We start from the raw sequence: 16,905 nt of genomic DNA on the forward strand, positions 1-16,905 counted from the left end.
AACAAAGGTTTATTAAAACACCCAAACAAAAAAAAAAAAAAAAAAAAAATATTTAAAATTATCTTTTTCATACATTTTTGTTCTGTTCTATTCTATTCTTTTCCTATAGAGGTTTAAAGTAATACCAATATGGGTTCAACTGTAAGTTCCAATCAGTGGCGAAGCTAGGAATTTAGGTCAGGGGGGGCAAGATTAAAAGACAAGATTGAAAGTAAAAAATTAATCAATATTAATAACAAAATAAATAAACTACTATATGATAATGTAATTGTCATATAGAATCTAACATAAAATGTAAACTTTAATTTATTTTTTTACACCTAACTTATTTTACTCAATTGCCCTCGACAATTTTTCATATTTTAAAACCACTGCATGATTTCTTCACACTCGATAGTCTTAAATATGTCTTTCTCAATATATATGACTAAGCAATTATTTATCCACTGATTTCTTCTATTCGATTGCCTAATCGATTTTTAATTATGTTTATTACTGAAAAAACTATTTTAATAGTAATTATTGCAACTGGTAAGATCAATGCCAAAATCACTTAAGAATATAAAACATCTGTTTATTTTATTTTATTTTATTTTTTTATCATTACCAAGTGAGGCCCATGCTTTTATATTATGAGTCTATTTTGATAGCACTTATTGTTGCTGAAAGTTGATAAAAACTGATTGTTGCTGAAAGCACTGTAGCAAAATAATTTTTAAATGTGTAAATAGTATCGTGAGACCCACTTTTAATATTTTTTAATACATAAACAGTGCGTAAACAGTGCACGCACAGTATACGCACAATGAATTTTGTCCCCCCAGTCAACAAGTGCGGCCAAAAGAAAAAGAAAAAAAAAAAAGTAAAACGCAACTTAACTTTCAGCAGAAAAACCTGCCATCCAAACACAGTCTATAGTACGTTTTAGTTTTTAGAAGTCCATCAAGCTACTGTGTAATGTGTTCAGACTCCTATACTATTCAATGTGGAGATTTTTTATTATTTTATTTTAATCATTACTAAGTGGGATCCATTGGTTTTATATATTAAAATTGTAGTAGGAGGAGTAGTCTACCTGTGAATTGATAATTTTTTTTTTTTTTTTTTTTTGTCTTTAGCGTTAATGAGGCAAATAAGACATTTTAGGCCATTATATTTTTTGTCTTTTGTGTTAATGAGGCAAATAAGGCATTTTAGGCCATTATAATATTATTAGTAAAAAAAGAACTTTAATGTTTAATCTTTGTCTACAAGCTAATTACTGTCTTGTTCGGAAGAAAAAGGAACGCAATATTTTGAAAGTATCTCAAAATACATGGGTCCGACCAAATCCTTATATACGCATTAATTAATCTGTGGTGCATAACCACTCTCTACTCTCGTCTACTTCCATCTCCCCTTATCTCTCTCTTCGCGCTGCTAGCGCTATGTCTTTATTCATTTCCAAGCTCTCTTCGCTTCCTCTCTCACTCTCCATTAATGCTTCTTCCTCTCCCTCTAAAGGTACTCCAAAACTCTCTTCTCTCTCTCTCTCTCTCTCTCTCTCTCTCTCTCTGTTTGTTTCCACCTTCAATGCATGCATATATATATATATATATATATGACTAATTGACTATGTATGTGGGGAACAGATGGGAACTCAGAGTCTTCAAAGTCGGTGAAGCTGAGAGAAGACTGGAGAAAACGTTCCAGACCCATTCCTCCAGGAGGCACCTACCCGGCCAAAGATCATTGCAGGTTAATACAATTATGATATATCTTTTCCTCATTTTATTTTGATAAATTACCAAAAGCTTAAGTTGTGATCAAACTCAGGGTCCCCTACTCTATACCATAATAAATTATCAATGGTCCCAAAAGCTTAAGCTGTCGCGAAATTGGTGAATTTAATGACTTAACCATAATTCTAACATGTTTTTATTCAATTTTGGTCATGCAGTCACTGCGGGTTGTGTGATACGTATTACATTGCGCATGTCAAGAATGCTTGTGCTTTCTTGGGAGATGGCATGTCTAAGATTGAAGTAAGTTGCTTTTCTTAATTACATTACTCCTTTAATCATAAATTTCCACTTTTTAAATTATGTTCTTCATTCAATCATTTGTATAGTGCTCTTTAATTATATCCCAATTTGGACAAAAACCCATTACAACCGTTTACTTTTAACTAAACATATCTTTCACTTCCTATCTGCACTGCCACTGCTTAATAAGGGAAAAATAAATGTATTTAATTCTTAGAAGGGCACATTTCATGTATAGGTGTGTGTTCTTTTCACATTTATTCAGTGTTTCTATGCATGGTGATGGAGTTTTCTATATTTAAGGGGTGAAAAATGAAAACACAATTAAAAGTTTGCCTCATATGAACTAGCAATGCGCCGATTCCAGATTTCTATTTACTTAAATTAGCTGATGGGTCAACGTGGGTTCAAAGTTTAGGCCACAATTTACTTTGCACAATCTGATTTTTCAGTTCTTTTCTTGAGAGTTTAGATTTTACATTTTAAGGGAAAAGGAAAGAGGATAAAAGAGAGGCCATCTTCTTTTAACATTTGTACACTGTTTGTATGCATGTTGCACTGAGGAAACAAATGTGTCTTTCATATTTACAATATAATTTTGTGTATTGCAACTGGGGGAAGACATAATTAAAAAATAAATAAAAATCCATATTTAAACCGACAATGCATCAAGTTTAAAGTAGTTGCTGGGTCATTTTCAACTTGAAGCTTGGACCATAATTAATGTTGCAGAATTGGATTTGGGCATTACTTATAACTAGCATTGCTTCATTTGTTCTATATAGGAAGAATTAGAATGTTGATAGGGAGTTACATATTGATGGTTCAAACTCATCATATTAGGATGTAATCTTTACAAATTTATGCAAAATATTTTGGGGTATTACCAGAAATGGTAATAAGGAGTTAGTGTGACCCTGCATTCTTGGGTCTTTTGCGCTTAAGGTCCTTTATTTTGCATCTGTTTCCTTTGAGATGCCTCTTCTTCATTCTTGAGTAGGTTTATATGCATGTCATGACTCGGGTTCATAATGGTATCATTCCCTGAAATTGTAAAACTGATTTAAACATAATTAGGATGTGAATTAATCTATGTAAAATTTATTGGACTCATTGTGAAAGCTATATAAAACAAAGTGAAGATTAAATTCCATTGGGGGAACTAAAGCTGAATTGCCCAATCTCAACACCTGAATGCCCTTGAGTTATCACCATTGAAGTTCTAAGGACCAGTTGTTTAATTACAAGAATTTAATGACCAATCATCAGTATTGAAGTTCATATGACCAGTCATTTAAATAAAAGAGTATGATGGTTATATACCTCTTCTCTCAAAATATTAAGTTGATAGGAAGGTGTGAATTTAATGGTTGTTCCCATTATTCTAATAATCTCTCTCACGTGTGAGCCCAAACTCCCCTTTAGGCCCAACACGTGGAATTTTATTTTATTTTTTAAATGGGAGGTAGAGTGGAGACAAGGTTTGAACTTAGGATCACCTAATCTAATACCATGATAAATTATTATATCTCCCAAAAGCTTAAGCTGATAATAATGGGTAAATTTAATCTTTTAATTGGCTTTCTAATATATATTTTCTTGGGACTGAGGCTATTGTAGGTCTGTGAGTTATATTTTCTCTTTGATATCATATTTGAACTATTAGATCTGATGTTCCTAAATCACTATCTACACTTGCAATACCAAAATTTTGAAACTTTTGAGTGTTTTAACTACCTTCTACAACTTCTAGTTTAGCATTTTAGTAAATCAGTAAAGTTTGTTAATTCTATCAAACTCGAGTTTTTGCTTTGATACACTTGCTTTAGATATTTAATTATGTATAATTATTTTAATTAAATAAAAAATTAATTTTTTGTTACTCAAGCCTTGTATTAATCTTTTCACCATTCAGGAATTGGAACCCGTAGTGCATGGTAGAGGGAGGAAATCAAGTTCCTTAGATGAGACATACTTAGGGGTCTATAAGGAACTGCTGTATGCTCGTAAAGTAAAGCCTGTAGAAGGTAATAATTTTTTGTTCTTTTCTGATTTCCTACCTTTTATCTGTCTCATTTTGGGGGTTTCTTACTTCCTCTTGAATCTTGATGCACAAACAGCTTGTTTGAGATTTCAAGTATAATGAATTTGACATTTAGTGTACACTAGGTCATATGAGGTTTGAATTGGTTTTAACGTGCTATCTTAATTTGGATTATACTAATTTGTATTCATAAACAGATGGAGAAGTATTGCTCTTCTATCTTATAATCCAAAAGGGCAGTATTTTTTTTTTTTGCCACCCTTTTCCATTGATGGTGTCTTGTGACAAATATCTTAAAATATAAATAATAAAAAAAAGAAAAAAAGGCATCTGTCCGATGTGAATAATTGCGGAGGATATATAGTGCTCTAACGAGAATAGCTAGCAGGGATTCTTTTGAACACTATATGCATTCTCATAGGTTTTTTCTTTTTCACAAGGAATGACTCAAACCAACTGTTGATTCTATCTATTTATTGTGGTTTTCTAGGCATCCATTTTACCAAACATATTTTTTCATTCAAATCTTGTCTAAAATCATACTTTTATTTTTTGCATCTTAATTTAATATGATTTTAATTGTTATTTAGTTTTATAGAACTGTAGTTTTAGTTATAGGAAGCACAAAGTCAGTTCTGCAAGTGTTATGTTTATTATAAATCTTTTTCATAACATCCATCATGCATCTTGTCTCTTTTTAAGTTGAAGCTTTCAAATTAATGTCAATGTCATAAACAAGATTTTATGTTAACACTACTAATATCATTTTCGAGCTTTGTTTATGAGGCATTAATTTCCATACATCTTTTTATGACTTGAAAATATGGAAGAAAGCATGTTCGATGGTACAAATCTTGGAGAGGCCAGACTAATGTCAATATAGGGTCAAGGGTGACTGGTGTTGGCTTCCCTAACCTTATTTAATGTGTCTTTAATTCACTGTCTAAATATAATGTCACCGATTAGTTAAAAAAGACATTATATTTTAGGGAAAATTACACTTTTCCACCCTAAACTATACCCCATTTACAGAGTTATAACTTTGGGTGAACAATCATGCATTTTGATCATTCAGGGGGCAAAGTGTAAAGTGGGATATAATTTAAGGTGGTAAAGTGTAATTTCGCCTAAATTTTATGTGAAAGTTTCTTTGTGTATTCTATATCAGTTTTGATGGTTCCTTTGACAGTGAAGTATGGTTTTGCATTTTTCTTTGGTTGAACTTATGCAGACATATGCTGCATTTTTACGTAAACTATTCTGTTAGTTTCATTTCTGTTGTAGGTGAATTCAGTGAGAATTTTGGGCCATTTGAAGTATTGTTTAACTTAATTTTTCTTTGAACTTTCTATGATTATAGGAGCTCAATGGACAGGGATAGTAACAACTATTGCAATTGAAATGCTTAAATCAGGCATGGTAGAAGCTGTCATTTGTGTGCAAAGGTAGTGATACAAATTTAAAATTGTGGATGGTAGAATTAATGTAGGTGTTTATTGATTATCAATGCCATTTTTAATGTATATTAATTTTTGGACTTCTTTGGTCATGTTATTTTGTTTACTGACAGTGATCCAGAGGACAGATTCACACCTAGACCTGTACTAGCAAGGTTTGCATCTAGCTCTTTTGACTTACACTTTGATCTAAGATACTCTTAGTCTCTTAACATAGTCAGTTGAGAGTTTTTACTTTGGTTGTTTACTTGCCTTTTCATCAGAATATAATGCTTACATCTTATTTTTATTTACAATAGGACACCAGAGGAAGTTCTAGCTGCTAAAGGTGTTAAGCCAACATTATCTCCTAATCTGAATACCCTTGCCCTTGTTGAGGTGACTGGTATTCTCTTTCATTGGTGACAATTTTTTTTTTTTTTTTTAAACTATTTCCTTGGGCTTTTGACATCTATTCTTGGTTTGTAATGCATTTTTTATATAAGAACACCAATCTGATTTGAGAACTGAAACTTATAGTTTTCTTAGATTTAATGAAATCCTACAACTTTCCATCTGTCATAGCACAGTTTTAACATTTTATTTTTTAGGCCCAAATCATATCATAACTTCCATCCCTTGTTGCATATATAAATTTTTTTATTTTTTCAATGGAGACATTTCTTGGTTTTTATTAATTCATTACAGTTTTAGTTTTTACTTTTAGCTTCTTATTTTAATGGTGTACCGTTCCTCTCTTATATTCTTCTTGTGTTCTTGGTACCCCCTTGGCATTCTTCTTGAAAATTATTTTACTGGCACACACAGACATATTAAGAAAGAAAAAGAAAAGAAAGAACCTCTGGAGATGAATGATCATGGTCAAGGTGCTTGTTGGAAACAAACGTAGGGTGAGTACTAAACCAGATATAAGGCAGGAATTCTCTAGAAACTCAGGTTTTAGAAGGCATATAATCATTCTGACTGAGGAAGGTGGATGTTATGTTTATTTTTTCATTTTTAACTTTTCTACTGTTTTGTCACTCTTAATACAGTAAGTAGGAGCATGATGAGCATGATTAGTCTTTCATTTCATGTGAGGATTTTCCTTTGTTGATTCACATAGTAATAATAGTGTGTTCTAGCTCTTCATTTGCAAATATTAGTGTTCATAGAGAGATCAAGATGACAATTAGCATAGATCATTTCTTCTTAAATGGTTACAATATTGACATGTTTCAGTCTGCTTTGGCAAGGATGATGGGAAAGTATTGGCATATTTTATTCCTTTTTGGTTATTATTACATGTGTGTGTGTGCTATGCTGACTTGTTTAAGAGTATCTTATTTTCTAGATGGCGGCTCCTATAAGCTCAATTTTATATATTGCTTCAAAAATCTAATGTGTCAAATATTCATTTCTCCCTTACAACAGGCTGCCGGAGTAAAACGTCTTCTTTTCTGTGGTGTGGGTTGCCAAGTGCAAGGTATGGCATGTAATATGATCTGGGAATTTCTATTTTTGTCTATTTTCTCTATTGTGACTTGTACCATTGTAATGCAGAGTAATTTCTTAAACTGCAGCATTACGATCTGTGGAGCACCACTTGAATTTGGAAAAGCTCTATGTATTAGGCACTAATTGTGGTAATAGATTCAAATTCAGTTTGTTCTTCTTATATTTTGTCAACTTTATAGTTTTAGATTTCAGAAAACTGTTACTCTAGGCCCCCCAAAAGATGTAGATATTGCAAAGGACATTATATCATGTTAGATATGAGTCAGCGATTTGCAAATTTGATACATGAACGTACTGTCTGATAGTTTGGTAAATTTGTGTGGTTGAAAAGTCAATATTATACATTCCACCTTGCCCCTGTGCCTTGAAAATGGGTGGTGAAGCAATTTTTGCACTTGGAACCTGCCAGGCATATAATTTCATTTTACTTATCCAACTGGCATATGTGGGTGACATTTGTGATGAGATTTGAAAATGTATCTTATCTTGTAACCAATATATTTAAGGACAAAGTTTAGCTACAATTTCAGTTGTAGCCTAAGGCTATAATTTTACTCAATATCTTTTTATTAGAGGTGAATTTTGACAAATCCATCATTGGATTATATTTTCTTTTTATATCTTCCATGCTTGCAAAATTTCTAAAAAATTAAATATCAATAGCTATGTCATCAATAAATTATTTAAATTGCAAGTTTTTGTGGTTTAAAAGTATGCATAAAATATAAGCTCAAAGATCTTATAGTAAATAATATTCGATTGACACCAAATTTAACATGTGTATTAAGAGTGTTAAAGAATGTATAATTCAATTGTTAGATTTTCAAAATATGTAGTAATATTTATTTTAGGGTAAAATATCATTTTCGTCCCTAAATTATCACAAAAGTTCGTTTTTCGTCCCTAAACTTTCAAAAGTTCTATTTTCGTCCCTAAACTATCACAAAAGTTTGTTTTTTGTCCTTAAACTTTCAAATGTTCTATTTTCGTCCCTAAATTTTCAAAAGTTCTGACGGAGTGCTGACGTGGCTTGACAGAGTGCTGATGTGGGAGGGACGAAAATCAATACGATTGGAAAAGTTTAGGGACGAAAATAGAACTTTTGAAAGTTTAGGGACGAAAAACGAACTTTTGTGATAGTTTAGGGACGAAAATAGAACTTTTAAAAGTTTAGGGACGAAAAACGAACTTTTGTGATAGTTTAGGGACGAAAATGATATTTTACCCTTTATTTTATTGAATAAGGTTGCAGGCTTAGGCTATAACAAATTTTGTAACTAAAGTTTGTCCTATATTTAATACATGAGCTATAGTTTTCTAATATAAAATTATTCAAGTCACCCAAAGCACTTGAAAAATAATTTGAATAATTATTAAATTTTGTATCCCACAGTTGATAATGGAACTCGAGAAGGACTGGATAAGTTTCTAAAGGCTGCAAGTAGTGAACCAGAAACAGTTCTTCATTACGAGTTTATGCAAGATTACAAGGTTTGTGCTAAGAGATTCTTTCTTTTGGAGTTTTAACATTAGCGCCTATTGAGCATTTGGGTGGCCGAGTCAAATATATAAATCACTTAGTTATCATTGAAGCACAGACTTCGTTCTTTAGAAGAGTCTCACAGTGAGTCAAATGCCTAAGAGAAGTGGACAATGTGCTAGCTCAAGTGGCATCTCCTCCCCTTGAAAGTTTAGGATGGTGGGTGAGGTCATGGGTTTAAGATCCACATGACGTGGGTAACTTACCAATGGCATTTTTGCAGCCAACCTTGCCATTTAAAGGGCACATGATATAAGTTGAAATTGCAACCCCCCCACCAAAAGTTGAAATATAGCTTGTTGATTCACTTTTAAAAATAATATTCCTTGAAGTTTTCTTCTTGTACTTTGATAGGTTCAATTGAAGCATTTGGATGGTCATATTGAAGAGGTAAAACAATCCACATATTTTCAGTTTGGCCTTACAAATCACAATCATGCTGCTTCATCCAGTTCAAATTTTAACTAAAGCAGGTTCCTTATTTCTGTCTACCAGCAAATGATTTGGTTGATGTTATTGCTCCTTCTTGCTATAGGTAATTTCTTCAAGTCTGTTATTTATCACTTCAAATTACTAGTCAGCGCTCATAATAATAATAATAATAATAATATTATTATTATTATTATTATTATTATTATTATGTGATTGCTGGTGAATCATGGAAAAAATTAAATGGAAAACTCATGCAAATTCTCCCTTTTTATTGTTATGAAGGTTGAATTGAGTTATAAGTGTCAAACAGTGATCATCTAGGCAAGTTCAAGGATTTGACTGATTCATGAAGGGTGTCTGTCCAAACAAGCTGTGCTGCCATTCCTAATGGCAACTTTAGAATGCTTTCTTATATAAAAGATGAATGGAATACTGAATGAAAACATTGACAGAGTGCAATTAACCTGTCACGTCTCTTATCTAGGTAGTGCTCATGATAAAGTTGGGTGTTTGCATAGGCCTAAGTTTGTTTCTCTAGGCAAGCATATCATTGCACTCACCACTGGAACAGCCATAACTGTATTATTAACAATGAACTCCCTGAAAATCTGCTTCAGCCAGTGACTTTGTATTTACAGGATATGTTTCATAACTTACAATTACCACATCAGATGTTTACTTCTAAAATAAATGTTTTGTGACCATTAAAGATTGTTCTAACTATTCAAATTTTTGTTGTCCTGCAGCTGTTTTGACTACACAAATGCCTTAGCGGTGAGTTTTGCTACTCAACAAGTAATTCATCTCAATGTGCATCATATGATTAGAAGGCCTGTGTTAATTCAACAATGAAAGATTGATTTGCTATTACTTTGCAAATTCTGCTACTCAATAATTATTTTATGGGGTCCATGTGTGAAGTCCAATTGAAGTAAAAGTCATGTGGTTTTAACAGTTTAGGTATGGGTCCTTTAGGGTTAAAAATATTTTTTTTATTGATTATGGTCATATTTGTAGTCATGGTAAATCTGTAATTTCTGCAGTTGCAAATTACAGGTTTTTGGTAATTTATTGAATCTAGAATTTTCTAGGAGATCCTAAATATATTAGGTTTTACTTTCTTTAACTCTGAGTTAGTCTTTTATTAGGATTTATGTTCTAAGTTGACCTTTGTGTGTTCTTTCCTCCCTTTCTCTTCTCTTCTTCTCTTTTGTTGGGTGCATGTGGGCAACATGGTCCAGCCAACATATGATTATGGCTATAATAAGCAAGGGTGGCAGTCAAGCCATATCACTACTGTTCAGATAGGAATTTTTTTTAATAGCTAATGCTTGTGAGAATCCTTGTTCAATTAGGATTAAAAGTTTTAGGTGGTTCTGTCTTATAGGGTTCTGCCACATAAGAAGTATTAGAGAGGGTTGTGCTGCATAAAAAGAAAATAGAAGAAAAGAGAAAGACAGGAGTGGTGTGTTTCGGCCGGAAAAAGGAAATTGGCCGGTAAGGGAAAAAAAAAAATTTAAAACCGAAAATACTGGTGGATTTGATACGCTGTCTTCACCGGCTTAACCCCTTTCTTCTTCTTCTTCTTCTTCTTCTTCTTCTTCTTCTTCTTTTTTGCTCCTTTGTCTTCTTCCTTTTTTTTTGCAGCATTGCCGTTCTGTTCTATTGCCGATTCAGGCCGAAATTCAAAGACTTCTCTGGGCCGTATCGGTTTGTAACTCACTGTTCTTCGTGCCTTAACCCCTTTCTTCTTCTTCTTCTTCTTCTTCTTTGCTTTGTCTTCTTGAGTGAGTTCTGTTTTGTTTCTTTTTTTCTTTTCTTTTTTGAAGAGCTCTGTTTCTTATGACTATCCCAGGAAATAAAAAAAGCTTTATTTTTTCTTTGTGGCTCTCACGCCTCTTTGACCAAACACGTGAGAGCCACGTCTACCCCTTTTTTTTTTCTTTTTAATAGGAAGCTACACCTATTTTAATACTTACTACATATATCATTTATTTTATTTTTGAGCTAAGTCACATCTTTTTATTTATTTATTATTTATGAGAAGCTTCATCTATTTTAAGATCTCTGTCAATAATTCAAGTGTCAAAAACTTTATTACTATTATTATTATATAAAAAAGTATGCTTAGTAATATATTAAAAATATTTTTATTTATATTTTTAATAATTTTTTAATCGCCGAGTCCCGCACCCGCACCTGCACCCGAGTCCCGAAATGCACCCGTGCTTCATAGACTGCAGCTCCATGGAAGTAGGCCATGTAAATCTTGTCTTGTGAGATTGTTGGCGCATATTTTATGTATTTTTCGCATATCTAGGAATTGGGTTAAATTTCTAACATCTTTCTTGCCGTAAAGTTCACACTTTTTGTTCTTATAGCCCGGACACCACAAAAATGTTTTTTTTTTTTTTCAACTCCAAATCAAGCCCTTTCTTTTACCTATCAAAGCCCTAAAAGTCCACATATTTTCTTTTATTTTTGATAAGTAATATTGATATAAAAAAAAGAGTCACCCAAGTATATAGGGAGTATACAATCAATTACGAAAATTACATAAATCTAGCAATCAACAACTGAAAATAAAGATTTGACTCCTCAAAGCTGAAAACCAGTCCATTAGTTTTAAAGAAGAATAACTTGAGATCAGGCAGAGTTCTTTTTGTACCTTCAAAGCTCTTGTTATTTCTTTCCCTCCAAATACCCCACATCAAACAATGGGGGACAACTTTTCATATGTAACCATTCTGATGATGACCAAATTGACCTTGCCAGCAACCTAGTTACTCAACAACAAACTTTGGCATCACTGGCATCACTCAACACATTCCAAACAAACCCAATACCTTGGACCACAAGTCTATAGCAATGAAGCAATAGGTGATTAGTTGATTCACCATTACATTTGCACATATAACACCAATCTGTAATCCATACCTTTCTTCTCCTTAAATTTTCATCCCTCAGAATTTTCCCTAGGCTACAGTACATACAAAGAAAGCTATTCTAGGAAAGGACCTTTGGCTTCCATATTCTTTTCCAAGGGAAAGATTGATCATTAGTGCCAACCAAGAGTTGGTGATAACCACTAACCTTAAAACCCTTTTTCTATTTGGTTTCCAGCAGATCTTATCCTCCCCAATCCCCTTTATTGGCGTGCAATAAATGGTATCCATGAAGCTCACCAAGGACTCCAACTCCTAACCCTGTATGGCCCTTATAAAATGCACATCCCAATGAAGGACCCCCTTTGTGACCTTCATAAGATCTGCCACACTTGCCTCATTTTCAAAGCTGATCCTGAATAATTTGGGATAGCATACTGCAAGAGAACTCACCCTACACCACTGGTCTTGCCAAAACTTCACTCGTGACCCATCTCCAACCTCATACTAAATTTAACACGACAAAGAAGGCCAACCCCATCTAATAGTCTTCCATAGGCATACTCCATAAGGACTAGGGACTATGCTGGTACCCCAACCCTCCCATTCACAATTATACTTCACCTCTATCACTCGCATCCAGAGCGCGTCCCTCTCAAAGCCCAAAATGCCACAATCACTTCCTAGCAAAGCTTCATTAGAAAGTCTCAAACTCCTAATAGCCCACATATATTTTCTTCTACGAAACAGCCATCAAATAACTTATCAAACCAACTTTTAATTACTAACACAACTCCATAACCCTTTCTTCTACAACTCTAAATCCTATTTTCACAAATCCTCCTATCCCTAAACTCACCAGAAATTACACGCAGACAAATTCCCCACGTCAAGTCATTTCCTATGAGAATATTTTCTAAACTTTCTCTTCACTAAATAAGAGCACTATAAGAGAACTTTTTTTTTTTAGACATTTTATTGGCTTCAATGATGTCAAGCGATGGTGTTATCTCTGGGCTGTATTTTTTATGTGCATTTGAATTTCATCATGCCCGCCTTCGGCATCCATTTTTTGGCAAGTGTCTTAATTAAATAGTGGTAGTTTAAGTCTGAATTAGGGTTTGTTTGAGATTCGCTTATTTTGCTAAAATTAAAACTTTTTGCTGAAAGTACTATAAATAAAGGTAAAAGTTAGCTGAAATAATACAATAGGATTCATAAATAGTACCAAAAAGTGCAATGGGGTCTATGAATAGTAGTAAAAAAAGCTAAATAGTAAAATAAGTTGGCTTTTTAATTTTTGCCAAACATACACTTAAATTCAAAGAGGACAATGTAATTTAGTATATATGAGAAATCTAGAAACCTTGCCTGCTTGAATAAAAAAAAATGAATGTCAATGATATTTTGAGACTTTATAGATGAATTGGACAGTGTTTGATGTAGGAAAAGTTTAAGAGCCCTTCTAGACATATAAAATGCAAATATTAATAGACACAGAACACAATGTCAAATGAAAACCCTCAATAAATTCTTCCTAGCCATTTGGAATTTGATAAAATCCTTACTAATTTTTGCTATTTACATGGCCCAACTGTTGCTAACCATGGATGTCTTGTGCAATTTTGTCTTCCATGCTTAAAAATCTATTTACCTGGATATTCTAAGGAACCTTTATGCTTAATATTATTTTTAAGTTGGAATGCTCTTACCCGTTGCACACATATACATGTAACCTTTTCTCTAATTTTGTGTTTTATACCATTCCACATCTGTATACACAAATACAGGTCAGATAACTTATTTTTTCAATAACTAATTAAATTTGCCAGACTGTCTCAAGAATCATGGTTACATGCATGTATTAGAATTCACCTTGGATCCGACTTTTTTGTCCTGTAAAGCAGCAGCAAGAAAGAAGTGCTACACTTCATTGGTTGTATAATGCAGGTCTCTCCAATTGCAGGATCTGGTGGTTGGATACATGGGTGTGCCGAAATATTCTGGAATCAGCATGACACAACATCCACAGTATGTTACAGTCAGGTAAATATCGTTGGATATTCTTTTCCCCTCCTTTGTGTTTGTACTTATCCTTGATAGCTATCATCATTCTATGCTACTTCAATTTCTAATTCATGCTGACACCAGTATATCACCATTTCTACAAGCTAAAATTCATTCATCTGTTTAAAATTTTTAATGGCAGAAATGAACGTGGAAGAGAAATGCTGAGTCTGGTGGAAAACCTTCTGGAGATTACTTCTACAACTAGTAGTGTAAAACTTTTAGCTTTATCATAGTTGGTTGGCTTTAAAGTTATCCTAAGATAATTCTACTAAAACAAATACACTACTATAGGGTGACCGACGACCATTCGTTGTGGAGACTGTTAAGGCAGATGATAATGCTAAGTTAGGTATGTGTGCTGTGGTTTTTGTTATTATTAATTGGAATCTGTTGCACACTTGCACTTGAGCTTCAGAGGTATTAGCTCATTGACTGGATATGTTGCATGATAATGTACCACTTGTCCTAAGGCTTAAGACACTAGGAAGAGGTGGGTTTAATCATTTAATCAACATGCTAACACTCCACATTTGAAACCAAACTCAATGATGAATGGGTCCAACACTTTAATTTTCTAATTATAAAAATATTAGGTAAAGTGGAGACAATGTTAGAATTTAGTACATGTAGTCCTTGATGCAAGGAGAACCAAAATCATTTAAGATTTTATTTAGAATTTGATTTGATTTTTTGAATTTGGGTTTTTAATGTTGAGGGCTTCATGGAATTTAATTGGATATTTCCATATGACTGTTATCCTTGAAACCCTATTTAACTAATGCTCGTGTAAAGGTGAAAGATACTAGAGTTTGAATAAGAATTTTATGAGTTGAGAATGTGCTCTCCTTTGTTTGGTACTAATGCCTAACTTTTTTTTTTTGCTTGGTGCTAATTCTAGGCAAGCCCCTAAGTGCTGATTCTTAGGGTTTATCATTTTTTTTTTTTTTTTTGCTCAATTTTCCTGTTTATCCCCTAGTTGATATTGTTCGACATCAATTTGATACCATGATAAATTACTGGATGTTTTAAACTAATATAAAATTGAGAATTTAATAATTTGTTTTATATTCTAAGTTTCTAACATTGCATTTTTTTGGAGGTGTATGATTCTGTAAGATGAGCTTGATGCTAGAAGTCAATATTAGACTATTTGTTCTGAAGGATTTACATTTCATTTATGTACAAAATCTTCTACTATTTCTAGTAAACATCATTTAAACTTGACTCCGGAGCAAAATTTCTCAAAATGTCTTGCTCTGCAAATTATGTAAGTGGTCACGAATATCAATTTCTTTTTGGGTGATGACTGATAGACTTCACTTAAAGGAAATGAAATGCATAAAACTTGCTGAATATTCATACCTAACATTTTCCTGTACTTTGTTTACAAAGAATGCAGCTCATTAATGTTCCTGAGTGAAATATGCCATTTGCTAATCTTCTATTGGGCTGATATGTCTCATGTTTTTGTCAGGGAAAGGTCCTTCTGAGCCTGCCCCAAAGTTGATCGGAAATTTGATAGCTTTTATCCTAAACTTGGTGAACCTTTTTCCATACTGCTTTTAGTAACAGAAAGTATCTATCTTCAAGATTTTATTTTGACTTGGTTCTTTTGGTCAGATTGGCCCAAAGGGTCTGGAATTTGCACGCTACTCCCTTGATTACCATACCATCCGAAACTATTTGTATGTAAACCGCACATGGGGAAAAGAAAGGTAAGTCATTATGAATAATGAACTTATAGTCTGTTTGAGCACAATCCTTCAACCCCCCCCACCCCCCCCCCCCACAAAAAAAAACCAAAAAAAGAAAAAAGAAAAAAGATTTTTTATGTTGAAATTTAAATAAATGCAGAGCTGATAGGCACATGCCTTCATATGCAAAGAAAATCGTGGATATGTACAACAAGCATGGTGAAATTGAAAAGATGTTGTCCAACAAGTAACTGTGTTACATGTTGAAGACAAGATCGGATGCTTCCATGAAAGCGAAATCATTTTTTCCCTGGAAGATATAGTCAAAGCCTTGCGGAAAAGTAGAACTGTTTGATTCTCTCCATGGAAAGAATTTGGGTTTGAATCTCCCTTTGTTGTAAAAGACAAAATAGGAAATGTGTGGCTATCTTCTAGGATCAGAAAAACTAAAAAGAAAACCAAAAGGTTGTTCCTAATATTAAATAAATAAAGATTATTACCTTTTTGAGACATTTTGTGAATCCTAGAACTGGGTTAACCAACTATGATGTTGTCTGGCTTTACATTAAGAATGCCCGCATATAGCTTTTAAGGCGTTTAAGCTCTTTATGTGGTTTTCCATGGGTGTTTGAAAAAAATCCCAAAAGGGCTTAAGGCTGCCCAGAAAGCTCAAAAACTGCATTAAGCTTTTCTTTTCTTTTTCTTTTTTTCATTTTTTTTTTTTAAATTTGTAGCTTTTTCCTTAATGTAAGTAAACCAATCTGAAGTGAGAGTCAAGTGCGAAGCAACAAAGTCTTGAAATAAAGTGTTATAAGAATTAAGGTAACACACAGACACACACACATTGTACTCATCATGTGCTTGCTCGTAACTATGAGTTTTAAGAGTCAAGAGGTGTAGCAACAAAGTCTTGAAATAAACCCAAACGATTTTTAGGGTAAAAAACATACAAATATGTGTATATATATATACACATATATACACACACACTGCCCCTTGAGGGTCATTTTAAGACTTTGTTGCTTCATCTCTTGACTCTTTAAAATCTACTGTTACATCTGTGTGCATGCTTTGTATGTGTGCACGACATTATTTTATGCAAGCACATTATAAATGCACAGACCAAAGGTATAAGGTTACAATCCAACATTAGTAAACAAAAGGAATGAATGAGGGAATGGGCTTTTGGGAGTAAAAAGGAAACTATGTGGGTGGTGGCCACCCCATGTGTTAGCTTCTCTTGGTAACAGTGATGTCTAACT

At 33.2% G+C, this 16,905-nt stretch overlaps 1 protein-coding gene across 2 annotated transcripts; it reads left to right on the forward strand.

Annotated features, from left to right (window-relative positions):
• The first annotated feature begins 1,350 nt into the window (after positions 1-1,350).
• Positions 1,351-16,186, forward strand: LOC112021128 (7-hydroxymethyl chlorophyll a reductase, chloroplastic). Of its 2 annotated transcripts, none has more exons than XM_024053696.2 (19): positions 1,351-1,503; positions 1,632-1,737; positions 1,940-2,024; positions 3,940-4,051; positions 5,429-5,513; positions 5,639-5,680; positions 5,825-5,903; positions 6,939-6,990; positions 7,088-7,150; positions 8,416-8,513; positions 8,917-8,952; positions 9,036-9,097; positions 9,741-9,789; positions 13,846-13,925; positions 14,089-14,158; positions 14,241-14,298; positions 15,424-15,488; positions 15,570-15,664; positions 15,804-16,186. In XM_024053696.2, exons 1-19 carry the CDS (start codon positions 1,428-1,430, stop codon positions 15,892-15,894), a joined length of 1,404 nt encoding a protein of 467 aa, XP_023909464.1. In that variant the 5' UTR covers positions 1,351-1,427; the 3' UTR covers positions 15,895-16,186. The 2 variants fall into 2 exon arrangements, with proteins under 2 accessions (XP_023909464.1, XP_023909465.1); XM_024053697.2 differs by having other exon boundaries at positions 9,741-9,768.
• Positions 16,187-16,905: the final 719 nt, after the last annotated feature.

The sequence above is a fragment of the Quercus suber genome, unplaced genomic scaffold (genome assembly GCF_002906115.3).
Source record: "Quercus suber isolate HL8 unplaced genomic scaffold, Cork oak 2.0 scaffold_235, whole genome shotgun sequence".
NCBI lineage: Eukaryota > Viridiplantae > Streptophyta > Magnoliopsida > Fagales > Fagaceae > Quercus > Quercus suber.

Coding starts and splice junctions, on each gene's coding strand:
- LOC112021128 (XM_024053696.2), top strand. CDS start 1,428: ATGTCTTTATTCATTTCCAAGCTCTCTTCGCTTCCTCTCTCACTCTCC. Junction 9,790..13,845: donor TGAGTTTTGCTACTCAACAA/GTAATTCATCTC, acceptor CTCCAATTGCAG/GATCTGGTGGTTGGATACAT. Junction 13,926..14,088: donor CCACAGTATGTTACAGTCAG/GTAAATATCGTT, acceptor TTTTAATGGCAG/AAATGAACGTGGAAGAGAAA.